The 14,892-nt window shown below is 40.9% G+C and overlaps 1 protein-coding gene across 1 annotated transcript in view; it reads right to left on the reverse strand.

The window, feature by feature from the left end:
• Positions 1 to 1,488: 1,488 nt before the first annotated feature.
• Positions 1,489 to 14,892, reverse strand: part of LOC119779356 (protein AF-17-like) — a 35,164-nt gene continuing 21,760 nt past the window's right edge. Inside the window, exons 10-19 of the mRNA XM_038278976.1 lie at positions 14,066 to 14,863; positions 13,428 to 13,618; positions 12,138 to 12,255; positions 11,936 to 12,002; positions 10,858 to 11,006; positions 8,771 to 8,968; positions 8,513 to 8,589; positions 7,073 to 7,443; positions 4,445 to 4,535; positions 1,489 to 1,740 (exon numbers count right to left, since the gene is read on the reverse strand). Coding sequence (XP_038134904.1) covers positions 1,504 to 1,740; positions 4,445 to 4,535; positions 7,073 to 7,443; positions 8,513 to 8,589; positions 8,771 to 8,968; positions 10,858 to 11,006; positions 11,936 to 12,002; positions 12,138 to 12,255; positions 13,428 to 13,618; positions 14,066 to 14,863 — 2,297 coding nt within the window. The 3' untranslated portion in view covers positions 1,489 to 1,503. The remainder of the gene's footprint in view (positions 1,741 to 4,444; positions 4,536 to 7,072; positions 7,444 to 8,512; positions 8,590 to 8,770; positions 8,969 to 10,857; positions 11,007 to 11,935; positions 12,003 to 12,137; positions 12,256 to 13,427; positions 13,619 to 14,065; positions 14,864 to 14,892) is intronic.

Consider the following 14,892-nt stretch of genomic DNA (forward strand, 5'->3'; position numbering starts at 1 on the left):
CATTTCAAAACAACAACTATGAAGAGAAATGTTGGAGGCATTATAAATATATTAAATATAACTGGCTGTATATTTAAGGCTTGTATTCCTTGTATTGAGAAATTATCCTCCATCTTTGTCTCAAGCTCTCTGGAGACACAAACAGCTTTTCTTTCAGGAGTTTTATGTATTTACATGATGCTGCTACCACCATGTTCCAGCACAAGGAGGGAAATGTGAAGTGTTATCCACAAATAGATCTTAGCATACAGGCCAAGATGTCTCATCTGATTAGAGCAGCTTCTTCCAAATGTCTGCTGTGTAATTCACCCCTATGAGTGTTTCTTGGTCTTCGTGGGGTTGATTGTTAACTAACTTTTGATTTGATTTTATATACTCTAATAATCCCAGAGGGAAATTACTTTTCTGCATTTAACCCATCCCCTTGGGGAGCAGTGGGCTGCCATTGTGAGGCGGTGCCTGGGCAGCAGTGTGGGGTTAAGGGTCTTGCTCAGGGATCCAGAGTGGCAGTCTGTGGGAGTGGGGGAATCAAACTCACAACCTCAGGATTCAAAGCCCTATGCCCTAATCACTAGGATGCAATTATCCCTAATATTCCCTAATAAATCTTTGAAGTCTTCAAAGAACAGCAGAACAATAAAAAAAAATTCCCTCAACTGGACTCTGATTATTGACTTCTGAAGGCAACTGGATGAACTGGATATTATTTAGAGGCCTCAGATTTAATGAACTAAAGCCAAAAGAAACAAAGATTAATGTAGCATTTTAAATTTTGGAGCAGGAGATTCAATTATTTTTTCATTAATTTAATGATGGTGTGTCTACTTCTGGTCCCTTTACTCAGAGAGCATTAAACTTATTGGAAGTTGGAGCTCTTTACTTAGAACACAAAAACAAAAAGCACTAAAATGTGTTTTATCACATACTGCCCTGAGTAAAAGTGCAGGTAATAATAAGTTAAATGATCCCTCTGAATAAACCATCTGCTATCTGTAAATATGGACCCTCGAAAGTAGAAGGAAAGGAAAGAAAGGCAAAAGGAGGAAATAGAGGACATAAGTGAGAAAAGAAGGAAGTTTGGAAGAAATAAGGTGGATGAAAAGGGAGGAAATGAGGAATGAAAGCAATACATAAATGGAGGGAAAGAAAAAAGAAGGGTGCAGGGAGGAAAGGATAAAACATTCAGACAGTGATAAACTGCCGAGGAACCCTGACTGATAAAGAGCTTACTCTATGTCACAAAGACATTAAGACAAGATATCCCTAACTTCACATAACCTTACAAAAGAACCCAAACAATGTTTCAAGCAAACAGATGAGCTGAGGCGTCTGTAGTTTGAATTCTGTAAAAATCAGGATCAAACAAATCCAGCAGTAGCAGGTGTAGTCTTAAAATTTAAACAGTATTTAGTATAAACTGTAGACAAGTATATTAACTAAAACCCTGATGGGTTGGGCCGTTTTTAGTTGCTCTCAGTACGAGCAGCGTGTTTCTGAGCACAGCTAGAATCCTGCAGCGACACTCACCCCGGGTTTGTGGAGCACGTTGTCCTGCACACCAAAGAGACCACCTCCTGGACCGCCCTGCAGGGGAGATGCTGTCGCTGAGGACAGCAGGTTGGGCGACTGGGAGATCATGGGTGAGTTAGGGGCTGAGCTGAGCGCTCCGGCCAGCGTGAGGCGCTGCAGCTCCCTCTGTCTCTGTTGATGCAGCATCTGGTAGATCACTGCCTGCTGCTCCTGGAGGAAGAGGAGACCACTGCAGTTTACTGATCTGTGCTCAGAAGTGAAAAAAAAACAAAAACACTTTCAATGATCACTGAGGTCAGCGGCCAGGTTAGAAACGAAGGTTACCATAATTAAAAGAGAGAGCGCAGTAACAAACTGCAGAATTAAAATAGACCTAAAACTTTTGCTCTAAATCCACTTAAGTGTGTCTGTTTCTCTGTGTTCTCTTTTTAGATGCACCGTAAAGCTAAACAGTAACAACCTTAAAATAGGATCTGTTTTTCCTTCTCTTTTGACTGAACAAAAATGAAAGTCTTCACTCTTCCTATTGAAGCAGCAACCAAACTTCATATTCACACAGGAAATAAAATGGTTTCTATAATTAGAGAGTGTCAAAGAGCATTACTGTCAAAAGGCTGGCAGATTTTCAAAAGTTAGCAAGTCAAATAAGGGTTGCTGCATCTCTAGGGTGAAAAAATGCTCAATATAGGAGGAGAGAGCTGCTCTTAGTGCTCCACTCCTTCACTGTGCAACTTCCTGGTGTTTGGTTTGCTACTTCTGTCACTGTCAACCCGCATTCAATGACAACAACTAAATAAAAAGGGTTTGTAAACTGAGGCCAGTAAGAAGCAGACAATAGCAGTAGCTCTGCAAGATCAATGCTGCAGCTGAGTTAACAAGTGAGCGTCACCAGGTTCTTTGTTTGTAATAAAGCTGAATGTTTCATTCATTCATAAAGCTGCATCCAACAGAACAATGCTCAGACTGAGAACATATAGTTCAGAGTGGATTTTTCCCTTCAAATTTTAAATGTTGTGTTTCCATGCATTCAATAATAAAGGGTAAAAATGAAATAGTGATCATCCATCAAAACATAAAGTAAATGCCATTATTGATGTGTCAGTAACAGCTAGGGATGTCTGATAAAACCTTTTAATTTCCGATACAATACAGATATTGACTCAATACGATATCAGCGTGGATCAGACATAGTTTTATTACTTATTTTGTAGCGTGGAATGTTAGAAAATACTTGATAAAGTAATATTACACTAACAGTCAACATCTGTAGGTATGGGAACAACTGACCCATTTATCATTTACAGATGGGTACAATAAGCTTTAAAAAGAGGTGAAGACTTTCTATCAGCATGCTGAAATCAGAGATTTTAGATGCAGGCCTATATATTCAGACCCTAGTTTTATGTCGGAAAATTATGTCTGATCAATATTGCATTGAGAAATGACATACTTTAGCTTCAGTGAGAAAATATTTCCAGACCAAGTCATACTGCACAACTATTAACCATGGCTTTCTTTACATCTTTGGCACCTGCATCGATCACACATGAAGCTTTTCACAGAAATTATCAGGAGATTTACAAGCAGACCAGCAACAAACTGATAAAAGAGACCAACACATAGAGCCTTACTAACACCTTTCTAACACACAGAGCCTACCTGCATCCCTAAACCAACAACCTAAGAACACCCCCCTCCTCTTCTGAATGTACTTAACCCAAAAGAAGATGTTGTTTGGGTATTCAGCATCTGAAGGTTAATAAGGTACCTGTGTCTCCCCTATCCAGCTCTGAAAACCTCAGCTGACCAGCTAACGTGCATTTTTACCATATCTCTGGAGTAGTGTGAGGTTCTCTGTTTTAAGGGGCCTTTATCACACAAAACCAATTTTTTGACCTTTAAAATATGTTATATTGCTCTCCCTTCCTCTATGTTATGCCTAAATCCTTATAAATTGTGCTCCCTGAGGAGCAACCATCTTCTTGAAAAAGTCGTCATTACTGTCCTATGTAGGAAGGTTTTAAACTGCCCCCATCCAAGAAGCACCAGTCTTGACCGTGCCACGCTCCGACAGGAAACAAACACCCACCTTCTCACAAAGCAGCATTGTGAGCCAGAGCAGGATCATTTCTTCTCAAAGCTGAGACTTTTAGCACCCAAACTGCATAGTGACAGCAATTGATCTTTTGTTAGCTAATACCCAAGTTGATAATATGTGTTTTACGGCTGCAAGAAGTCTTGGACTGTTCAACTTTTGTAAAGATGAGCCTGAATCACCAGAAGAAATGTAATACAGTGACATGGTAAGGGTTGGCATCCAGACAGAGAGAGACACCTTCGCATTACATCGTGTCGTCAAGCTGCAGGGATTGCTGTAGAGTTATCAACAAAATGCATGCACATTCAGAGGGTATGTATCTTCCAAAGTCAGTGACCCAATGTGATCGGCTGGTTTTCCTTAGAAAACTTTGGACGAACCTGATTGTATGATCTAACTGAATTGTCTCTGTAAAGTGCCTTGAGATTTATATGTTGTGTGAATTGGTGCTGCTGACTTAGCAAACTTGACGGGTTAATTGGCAACTTTTTTTGTGGTTAGGGCATAGAGCTTGGAATCCTGAGGTTGTGAGTTCAAGTCCTACTCCCACAGACTGCCGCTCAGGGTCTCTGAGCAAAGACCCTTAACCCCCAAACTGCTCCCCGGGCCCCGCACGATGGCAGCCCACTGCTGCCCAAGGGAATGGGTTAAATGCAAACGTACATTTCTCCAATATGAGATTAATAAAGTATAAGTATAATATAATTTATATTACAAAGGAAAAGATGGGGGCAGAAACTGGCACGATTGTCTTGCCATGTAAACCAGCCTTATATAAAGAAGTACAAGATAAGGTGATAAGAATAGAGCCACTACCGGTGTGAAGTTGTGTGAGGCGAGGAACTGCTGGAATTGCTGCTGTTGCTCGAGAAGAAGCTGCTTCTGCTGCTCAGTCAGATGAGAAGACCTGGAACAAATGTTGACACAAGGTCACAGCTCAGAAAATTACACGTTTGGTGGAATAAATTTGAAATCTATCAATATACAGATAAAAAGAAAATAAAAACATATAGTAAACATCCCCAGTCAAGTACGCGAAAAGATCAGGAGTTAAAGAGTACAAAGTTTTGCGAATAGGTTCAGTTTTCGAAACTTGTCAGATTAAAATGAAGAAATCTTTAAAGTTTTTCCATTAGAATTGCATGTGAAAGAGCAACAGTGCGACATCTTCCGATGGTGAGAACACAGGTAAATATTGTGATCAGAATCTCTGGCCTATTCCCTTCTTTCCTCCCACTTCCTCCCTTCTTTCACTCCATCACTCTTGTGACCTTCAGCATTTTGGGAAATGTCATTCGTTTCCGATATGAGAATTGGCTGCTTTAAGACCATGTCCAACTGCTCTACCTCATCGTTAACATGATAAATGCTAGTCCACTACAATTGCATTAAACGCAATTATCCAATGATTAATGCAATCCAAACAGTCTTTAGCGATCTAAATATTGAAATTAACAACATTGTGATGTTATTTTCTACAACTCTGTGTGACATGCCTTTGTATTCAGTTTCCTGAACCCTGACATTCCCTCAGGACACAGGATCATTAAGCCTGACACAAAGGTTCCCTCTGGTGGAAGCATCATAGTGAGGGGTTTCTTTCATTCAGCAGTGACAGGAGAGCAGGTCAGGTTGATGGGAGAATGGATACACTTATATACAAAGCAGTCCTTGAAGAAAACCTGTTAGAAGCTGCACAAGACTTAAGACATGGGGCTTGGCGTCACCTTCCACCAGGAGAACAACCTTTAAACATACAGCCAGAGTTACAATGGGATGGGATAGAATGGAGCTAATCTAGTGGACCTGACCTGAAACTAATAAGGAATATGGAATAAAACTTAAACAGAATATTAAGAAAGGTTTTTTAGTAGTAATCTGCTTCACCTTGAGCTGTTCAGCAGAGCAGAATATGCAACAATTATGCACAAAATTGAAATTAAGCTGGTTCTACGAAGTGTTGACTCAACAAATAATACTGTCTAGAAAAAATATCAATTTTCTGTAAACAACCTCTTCAGTTACCATTTTTTGGAGAAAACCAGCTCATACTGCCATGGCATGCTGCTGCCTATATGTTATTAAATCGCTTATTGAAAGAATTCAAAATAATATCAGTGAGGTTAGGAAGCTCCCAAGGAGGTGAGCTTTATTCAGTAAAAAAAAATTGATGAATCAGATGTTCTAATTTGTATGTTGTTGAATGTATGAGGCAAAGTGTGCAGGCAGTTTGTAAGGCATCCTTCTAGTTAGAAGAATTTTGAGTTTTTTTACTTTTTAAAAAAAACGTGGCTATTTTTTTTTAAAAACTCTGTATGAACAACAAAACCCTTACCGTAATAAATATGCAATAACTCAGAATTTACACCACAACAGATTATTTCATATATTAAAAGGATAAAATAATCAAAGAGCGTAAATAATTTTACGAGGCATTGCACTCAGTTAAATAAATCTCCTCTTTTGGATGAGGGGTGGAGCAACGAGGATTACATTTTTATTTTTATCTTCGATTCCTTGGTTTTAATACCAAGTCTGCCATGCAGAGGCAGAGGCTGCCCAATATCAGCGAAGAAGAATCCACAGCAGTGTTTGTGAAACCATCTGATGCAGCATTTGAAAGTGAATGTTAACGTTAATTAAGGAAATGACCAATCGGCTATCTGGCTAACATGATCAAACATGAGCAACCTCGTCTTTGACCTGCTGCTCCTGTGCTGTGCTAAAGTTGGTTCCCTGAGGAATGGGTTCCTCCTCTAAAATCTCAGCACAGACTCAGCAGGGAGAGCAAAGCTTTTTTCTGTACTTTCTTCCTCTTACTTTACTTCTTAGCTGATGCCTGCCTGGTTTCCTATGCTTCCTGGATAGAATGGAAAGAAATTGAATGTAGAACTGCTGAACTTATGAACTAATCAATCCTCAGTCAGACTAATTACTTATTTTTCAAAAAACTGAGCAAATGTCTGGCTGCCTTCCAATTAAAGCCTGTTTTGTGGTTGATGAGCCAGATGACTGAGAATTTACCAGGCAATCAGGTAAATAAAAATTAAACAATTTTCTTATATAGACTATTAAAAATAACTATAAATACCATAAATACCTACAGCATGAGCAAATGTGTTTTATTTAAGGTGTTACACAGTAAAGCTTAATGTAAAAATGTAACTGTGAAGAAGGATTCATAGGATTATATTGGAGCTTATAGGTTTGAGATGTATATACTGGCTGAAAGCAACTATATGATAATTTATAAAAGCGTTTTAGAAGTTAGTTTAAACCATTTCATCCAGACAGAACTCTGTCAGCAAACTCATTTATAACATTTTAACTAATATGATTCTTTTTCTTAAAAGAATTGGAATGGAGAGGAACCAGAAGTGTTCAAATTCAGACAATGACCAACCCTTCTTGGATGGGGGCCTATCTGAACCAAAAGGTACTTACGGGCTCACGTTCTTGGGAAGCTGGAAGCCCTGAGCCAGTGACTGGGGGTTGATCGGCGGAGGCTGGGGGCGAAGGGCAGGGAGCGCTGGCTGCTGAGCACCCTGTGCAGGAGACTGGATCACGCCATTCAGCCCGCCGAGCACGCCGTTCATGTTCAGCTGGGGACTCCCCGTGATGGACGCCATGAGCCCACCCACCACTGGCAGAGTGGTGCTGCCGGACTGACTGATGCTGGCCAGACTGTCGGTCGCCCCTCTGCTCAAACCGTTCAGCAGCGGCTGGCCAAGAGAGGCGGGGCTCGGCTGAGGAGGGGGGGTTCCCTGGAAGGAGAGCGAGGAACTGCTACGTGACGGGCTGCCGGAATGAAGCTCCTGGATCAACAAAACAAAGAACACCTTTTAGCTGTTTATTACACCTTAAAGGAATAGTACACCCAAAACATGATTAGCCTTCATTTTCTACTCACCCCCATGCTGAACAACACTCTGGAGTACTTTTTTGATATCTCAAATGCATCTGGAGATCTGGGAGGCTTCTTGCTGTCTGCTGACATTCAAATAATGGAGGTCTATGGTGCCCGAGACAGAAAGGTCCATAAAAGTCCACAAAAAACGTGTCAATATTCCTCCATACTGCTCGTCCAATGTATTCCAAGTGTCCTGAGTGGGTAGCATCCAGAATTTACTCGAAACGAAGTCATTTAGAATGTTTTTAGAGCATAAACAGTAGTGTATAGGATTTCCTAAAAGCGCGTTCACGACGCTACGGAAGCCGGCAGACCAAACCAGATGAAAGTGCGCATTCAGTGTCTGCTCTGCCAATAATGCAAGTGTAGAAGAAGAAATGTGCTGTTTACCTGTGCAAAGAAAGAAACAACGAAAGAAAAATGTCTGAGGACTTCAGTGTTGAGGAAGAGCATGAGTTCTTTGCCGAGCTGAATGCGCTGGTTTGGTCTGCCGGCTTCCGTAGCGTTGTGAACGCGCTTTCAGGAAATCCTATACGCTACTGTTTATGCTCTAAAAACATTCTAAATGACTTTGTTTCGAGTAAATTCTGGATGCTACCCACTCAGGACACTTGGAATACATTGGACGAGCAGTATGGAGGAATATTGACACGTTTTTTGTGGACTTTTATGGACCTTTCTGCCTCGGGCACCATAGACCTCCATTATTTGAATGTCAGCAGACAGCAAGAAGCCTCCCAGATCTCCAGATGCATTTGAGATATCAAAAAAGTACTCCAGAGTGTTGTTCAGCATGGGGGTGAGTAGAAAATGAAGGCTAATCATGTTTTGGGTGTACTATTCCTTTAATGTGTCATTAAATAAACACAAGCAGTAGAGAGCTCCTTCTAAAACAATTTATAGAAACATAAAAAGGGGGCTTGTTATTAAACTCCTGGTGAGTTTGGCATAAAAAAGGAGACACAGTTTTTTACCTCTGATGAAGTAACAAAGGAGGAGTCATTCAGGAAGCAGCTTTTGGACAGAGGACTCTTATTGGTGCTCAAGGGGTCTAAAGAAATGAGAGGCATATTTCGGTGCAGAGCTGCAGCTAAAACCAGTTAGAACAGCATCATCTCAGTTCAGTCTAACGATGTTAACACACTGATGCTGTTAAATGAAAGTGGGAGTGTACGAAACGGCTACCCAGACATAAAGATGTGAAAGTAGGTGTCAGAGGTGAAGATCCTAACCTTGAGAGGATGACAGAAAGCTGATCTGTGCGGATGAGTGCAGGCCCGGTCCGGAGAGAAAATGGGGCTGAAAAGGAGAGGCCAGCTCCGTGTTGAGCAACTGCAGCCGCTCCCTTTTAGCCGTCAGGCTGAGGATCTGGTCCTGTAGGCGCTGGTTCTCCTGCTGCAGCGAGTGAAGTGACTTTAACATGTCCACAACTGGAATAGGGAGAGAAAAGAAGGAGAATCAAAGTCTATCATGTATAACATAGAGTGTGTTCATCTGGGGAAAGAACAGCATGAAGAAAAAAATTATTAAACAGTGAAAAGAAAGCAAAAAAAAAAAAAACAGTTAAAAGAAAGAGGGTTTCTTCTTATTCAAGTATCAGCTAGCAGGTCTTAGGAAGGTGATTTTTTATGCAGAGCTGCTGTTTGAACTCGGGCCTGTAATTTTATCATCTGTATTCCCAGTAAACCATGAGGTGCATCTTTTAACAATGTGCAGGGCTTGGAGAAATGTGTTTGACACCATGCACATTATTATGCTGATCAAATAAATCTAGCTTTTTTTTTTTTACCTGGCTATAATCCTGATCACCTGTTACTGGAAAGGAAATGGTACAAGTTGTTGCTGCAGATTCCATTGAATCTGTGTAATCTAATGTGCTTTGCACAGCATACTTAGAAACATTAGTCATTGAATTTTACATAATTCAACACAGATTAGCAGGAAAATGTAAACCTTTTCTGCAAGTCTCCATATGACTAATTGAAACTGTGCAGAAGCCAGATTTTTTACCTACAGTGCAAAAAAAATTTTTTTGACATTAAACCAGACCTTCTGGTTTAGGTCTGATAGTAAAACTACTATTTTCTGTAGAATATTGTCTTTAAAGAGTTTTCCCAGATGATGTACTGGCTTTGTAAGCTTCTAATGGGATAATTCAAAACATTTGAATTAACTTGAGGCACATCTGAGAATAAAAATGAACTCTAACGCTTCCCTGTGTGACTCCATGGGATAATGTAAAGAAAGAATAAGGTCATTTATAAGGAAGAGAACTGTGGACTTTCCCCAGTCTGGTCCTTTCATGGGCTTATAATGATCCAGATTCCTGAAGGTGGCACATTTATCTAGTAAAACAAGCACAAACAGCATCCAGCCATCATATCTGTCCAGGAGGGAGACAGACACTGGTACCTAGAGATGATGGTTTCAGTTTGAAATGTGCAAACCTTCTGTTTTTTTTTTTGACCAAAGAAGAGATTAAAGTAAAAAAAAAACTTTCAAAATAGCAAAAAGGGGAAATGACCTGTACCCATCTAAAGTCTATCCTCAACAGTGTGTTGTAAAAAAGAAAACTTACAAACATAAAAAAAAAAAAATGAACAACTTATTCTTTTTAATCCCTGAAATAACTTGTGATAAATGTGTTTATTAACTCAAAGGAAAGAGGTAACAACAGGCTCATTAAACACTTTGTTACTATAATAAGAAAAAAACAAAGAAACTAATAACAGTGTAAATCTAAAGGTCAAAACCACAACGTTTTCATCAAAACAATTAATTATTTCAAAATAATACATCCATAGAATTTCTGGAGAAAAAATATAGATATCATCATAGATATCAATAGATATAATCAGTTTTGACAGGTCCAGATTTGATAAATATTTGCTTCTGGTTACCAACATATCCAGAAAAGGATCCTGCACTGTTAGGAATACTAGGTCAAAGGCATGTAAGATGGAGCTCAGGCATTGCAGTTATGTAGCAGCTTGTAATAAAGCTGAGAAATGGCTTCTCATTGGGGTGAATTTTCTTAGATTCAAGCAGAGCAAAAAAAAGTAAAAAGCGAGGGTAAAACATCAAACATCAGTGATTATTGGTGCCGACTTAAGGAAGCAAAGGTGATCAGAAGCCGAGCAGAGGTTACTGTTTCTTTCTAGACACATATACATATACAATACTGTTGGTTGAAACAAGGGCGGTTATGTATGCCACCTACTGGCTGGAAGAAGTCAAACTTGTAGCTATGTGCTTTAACTTAATAAGATTCAGACCAACAGGGCATTTTTTTTTTTGTTTTTTTGAACAGATCCCTTACTGTTTACTCCCATCTCTCCATTTCCATGTTTCTCCAACAGTAGTTCGATGTGGGAGCTTGCAGGAGGGACGTTCTCAGGACGGACTCTGACCCCAGAGCCCAGCCCATCTCTCAGGTCAAACAGAAGAGGAAGACAGCTCATGGGAGACCTATGTGCAGAAGGAGGACAAAACCAGTGGCTGTGATGTGTTTTTGGTTATTAATCCCACCCCTTTGTCTCGTTAGTTAGCCAGCTGCCTTTTTCCATAAATGTTTTTTTTTTTTATCTATTGGTGATGTTCTCCGAAGAGTAGGGTGAAAAGTTATACAATTTAACATACATACATACGTATTTAACAAAACAATAAATAGACACACAATACACACAAATATGTTTCAAAATATTATTTTGAAAAATATAAACTCTAAAAATATATACAGATTATTAATTTACGATGAAAATGTTTGAAGAACCCATTTTCCACCCAGTGGCACATTTACTCTCACAATCGAACCTGAATTCACAAATAAGAGACCAACTCTGCTGCAGCTAAAATTATTGGCCAGAGAAGACTCTGCTCTGCAAGTTAACCAATCAGATGCCAACAGTAAAAGTTTAAATGAATCTCAGAGCAACGCAGCACAGAAACCATGAAACTAAACAAATGGCTCGAAATAATTTATTTTAACGAGGAATTAAAATGTTCAGAAATGTAATTTCCCCCACTTATATTTCACCAGATATTTCATAAATTAGAACAAATAATGGATAATAAAACATGTATATATACCTGTATTCATATTTCGACCTGAAATGGTTATTGGTAATTCATTGATCTATTTGGTTGTACCGTTGTCCCCAATATATATATATATATATATATATATATATATATATATATATATATATATATATATATATATATATATATATATATATACATATATATATATATACATATATATATATATATATATATATATATATATATATATATATATATATATATATATATATATATATATATATATATATATATATACATACATATATATAATAAAAGAAATAATCAACACCAATTGAAGAGTAAAGACGTACTGTGAGGAGAGACTCTCTCTGGGTGAGTTTCCCTGACACTGGAAGCGGCAGTCATCAATGTCGGACTCTGAATACCAGAACAAATAAATGAACCCCCAACAGGAAGAGAGCATCATTAAAGCCTCATGTCTAAAGTTTGTTACTAGGAAATAAAGCAGTCTTTATTTTACTACAGAAGACCAGTAAATACAGTTTCTGTCACCTGGCAGTGAGGTCTGGCCTTGGCTCAGTAGAGGCGGCAGCGTCGATGCCGTAGAGAGACAGCCGGTAAACGGCTGAGAGGAGTTCAGACTATAGGAGGTGCTTGAACTGGAATGAACCTGATTGACAGAGATTAAGATCGGATTCAATTCAATTCGGTTTATTGATATAGTGCCAATTCACAACACATGTCATCTTAAGGCAGTTTACAGATACAATTCAACCAGATCATACTGTCAAATTGATTCAAAGTTTTCTATCTAAGGAAAACCAGTTGATTGCATCGACTCATTGACTCAAAGGCAATCCGTCACACCAAGCAGATTGGTTACAATAAACATCTGTGGGTAATAAGAACGTGTATCTGGCATAAACCACATTTTAGTGTTTAAATTTAGATTTAAAACATACAGAAGCTGATTAAGATTAAGAAGCTGATTCTTTAGGCTTAGGGTCTTGTTCACGAGTGAGGGTAAGGTGGAGCGGGAGCTCGATGGGCGGATTGGTGCGGCGTCTGCAGTGAAGCGTGCACTGTAACGGTCTGTTGTGGTGAAGAGAGAGCTGAGCCAAAAAGGCAAAGCTCTAGATTTACCGGTCGATCTACATTCCTACCCTCATCTATGGTCATGAGCTTTGGGTCATGACCGAAAGAACGAGATCCCGGATACAAGCGGCTGAAATGAGTTTTCTCTGTAGTGTGTCTGGGCTCTCCCTTAGAGATAGGGTGAGGAGCTCAGTCTTCCAGGGAGGACTCAGAGTACAGCCGCTGCTTCTCCACATCGAGAAGAGCCAGTTGAGGTGGCTTGGGCATCTGATTAGGATGCCTCCTGGACGTCTCCCTGGTGAGGTGTTCCAGGCACGTCCCACCGGGAGGAGGCCAAGGGGGAGACCCAGGACACACTGAAGGGACTATGTTTCTCGGCTGGCCTGGGAGCGCCTTGGGATTCCCCTGGAAGAGCTGGCCCAAGTGGCTGGGGAGAGGGACATCTGGGCCTCCCTACTGAAGCTGCTACCCCCATGACCCGACCCCGGATAAGTGGAAGAAGATGGATGGATGGATGAATGGATTCTTTAGGCAGCAACTGAGTAGAGCTGTGATAGATTATTAACTTTTGATCTGCATCCTGCTGTATGTTAACTATTGCATTCTGACAAACCTTCAACCTATACAAAACTTTTGCATTTTACTGTATTATCAAAGCCCTAACACCACTCTGATAGATTTTCTCGACTAACTAGTACTTAAATTCCCTTTCCTTAGAGTTCTCTACATGAATTCTTTCTGAAGTACCTGTGTTTTTGAGACAGACGGAAGAGACAGTGAGGAGCCATGGGATGAAAGGAGTCCTGAGGAAAGAGAAGTGCTACACATTGCCCCTCCAAGGGACAAGGAGGTGCTGCAGACTCCTCCACTGAGGGCGAGAGGGGTGCTGCAGACTCCACCACCCAGTGTGAGTGGGTCCTTAAGACTGGAGTAGATACCTGAGTAGAATGGGAAAGGAATGATTAAAAACAGAAAACCTTAGTGTCTGATCTTCTCTCGTGGCAAGTTGTGAAGCTCCAAAAACATGTATGGTGGCACTCATGAGGCTGAGTCGAAAAGTAGGTCAGGAAATTTGCAGCTCACACAGCAAACCATATCTAGGACAATATCTCTGCCTCACACAGATTAAACGGTACTCTAAAGCAGATTTATAAATTAGAGGAGCAGTAACATTAGACTAAATCTGTTGATCCTGGTTGGCTTTTCATTTCCTCTACAACTCTGAGGTCATGATGCTCAGATAAGCTGCAGTGTGTAATGGAATTATTTCAACAATTCAACTCGAGCTGCAAATTGAATACAGCGCAGTTCAAACAAATAGCAATGTGCACACATATAGACAGGAAGTTATGGGCTACCACACACGCCCACCCGCTCAGACTCACCGGAGCCGAGCAAAGAGCTGCTGCGACCTGCAGAAAAACTCCTTGCAGAGGAGGAGGAGGCTGTAGAGGAAGATGTGGAAGGCAGAGTGGAGGGGAAAGCAGGGTGGGGCACAGATGATGGGCTCTGGTAGAGTGAAGAGCTTAAGGCTGGGGGAGGCGGCGCTGTGGAGTCATGATGGTGGTGATGGTCCTCCTCCCTCCGCTCTCGGTTCTTGCTGCCCCGCGGGCGACCTGGGCCATGGCGGCTCTTCTTGTTACTGTGGTGCCTCCTCTCTCTGGGCAGCGGTGGGGGTGTGATCTTGTCTTTCAGGCCAGCGTCCTCCAATACAGGAGGGACGCTGGCCTGAGTTGGCTTGGAGAGGGATTTGGAGGGCTTGTAGTCACCTGAGGAAGAGATTTTGCGGATTTTACAGGTGCTGCCCAGCCCTGAGGAGGAGGTGATGCGCATGATTGAGCCGAAGGTGGAGATGGTGACTTTGTTCTCGAAGGGGCTTGAGTTGCTCTCCGTCCGCTCATGACTTTGAGACCCTGCCAGGGGACAATCTGCAGGGGTCAATGCGGGCGGCTTTTGGAATTTACAATCTTCCTCCTCCTCCTCCTCTTCTTCTTCTTCCTCCTCCTCTTCATATTTTTCAGGCTTTTCTTCTTCTTCTTCCTCCTCCTCCTGCACTGCAGACCTCCTGTGACGCTCCTTACGCTTCTCTCCATTGTGGTCATCGCCTCCACGGTCGTGCTCGCGTTCCAAGCGGGAGGAAGATGAGAACTGATGAAAATCCTGAGTTGCTGACAGCGATCCGCCTGCAGAAGACAAACAGTCAGACACAAAC

The sequence above is a fragment of the Cyprinodon tularosa genome, unplaced genomic scaffold, assembly GCF_016077235.1.
Source record: "Cyprinodon tularosa strain WSP-4 unplaced genomic scaffold, ASM1607723v1 ctg146, whole genome shotgun sequence".
Lineage (NCBI taxonomy): Eukaryota > Metazoa > Chordata > Actinopteri > Cyprinodontiformes > Cyprinodontidae > Cyprinodon > Cyprinodon tularosa.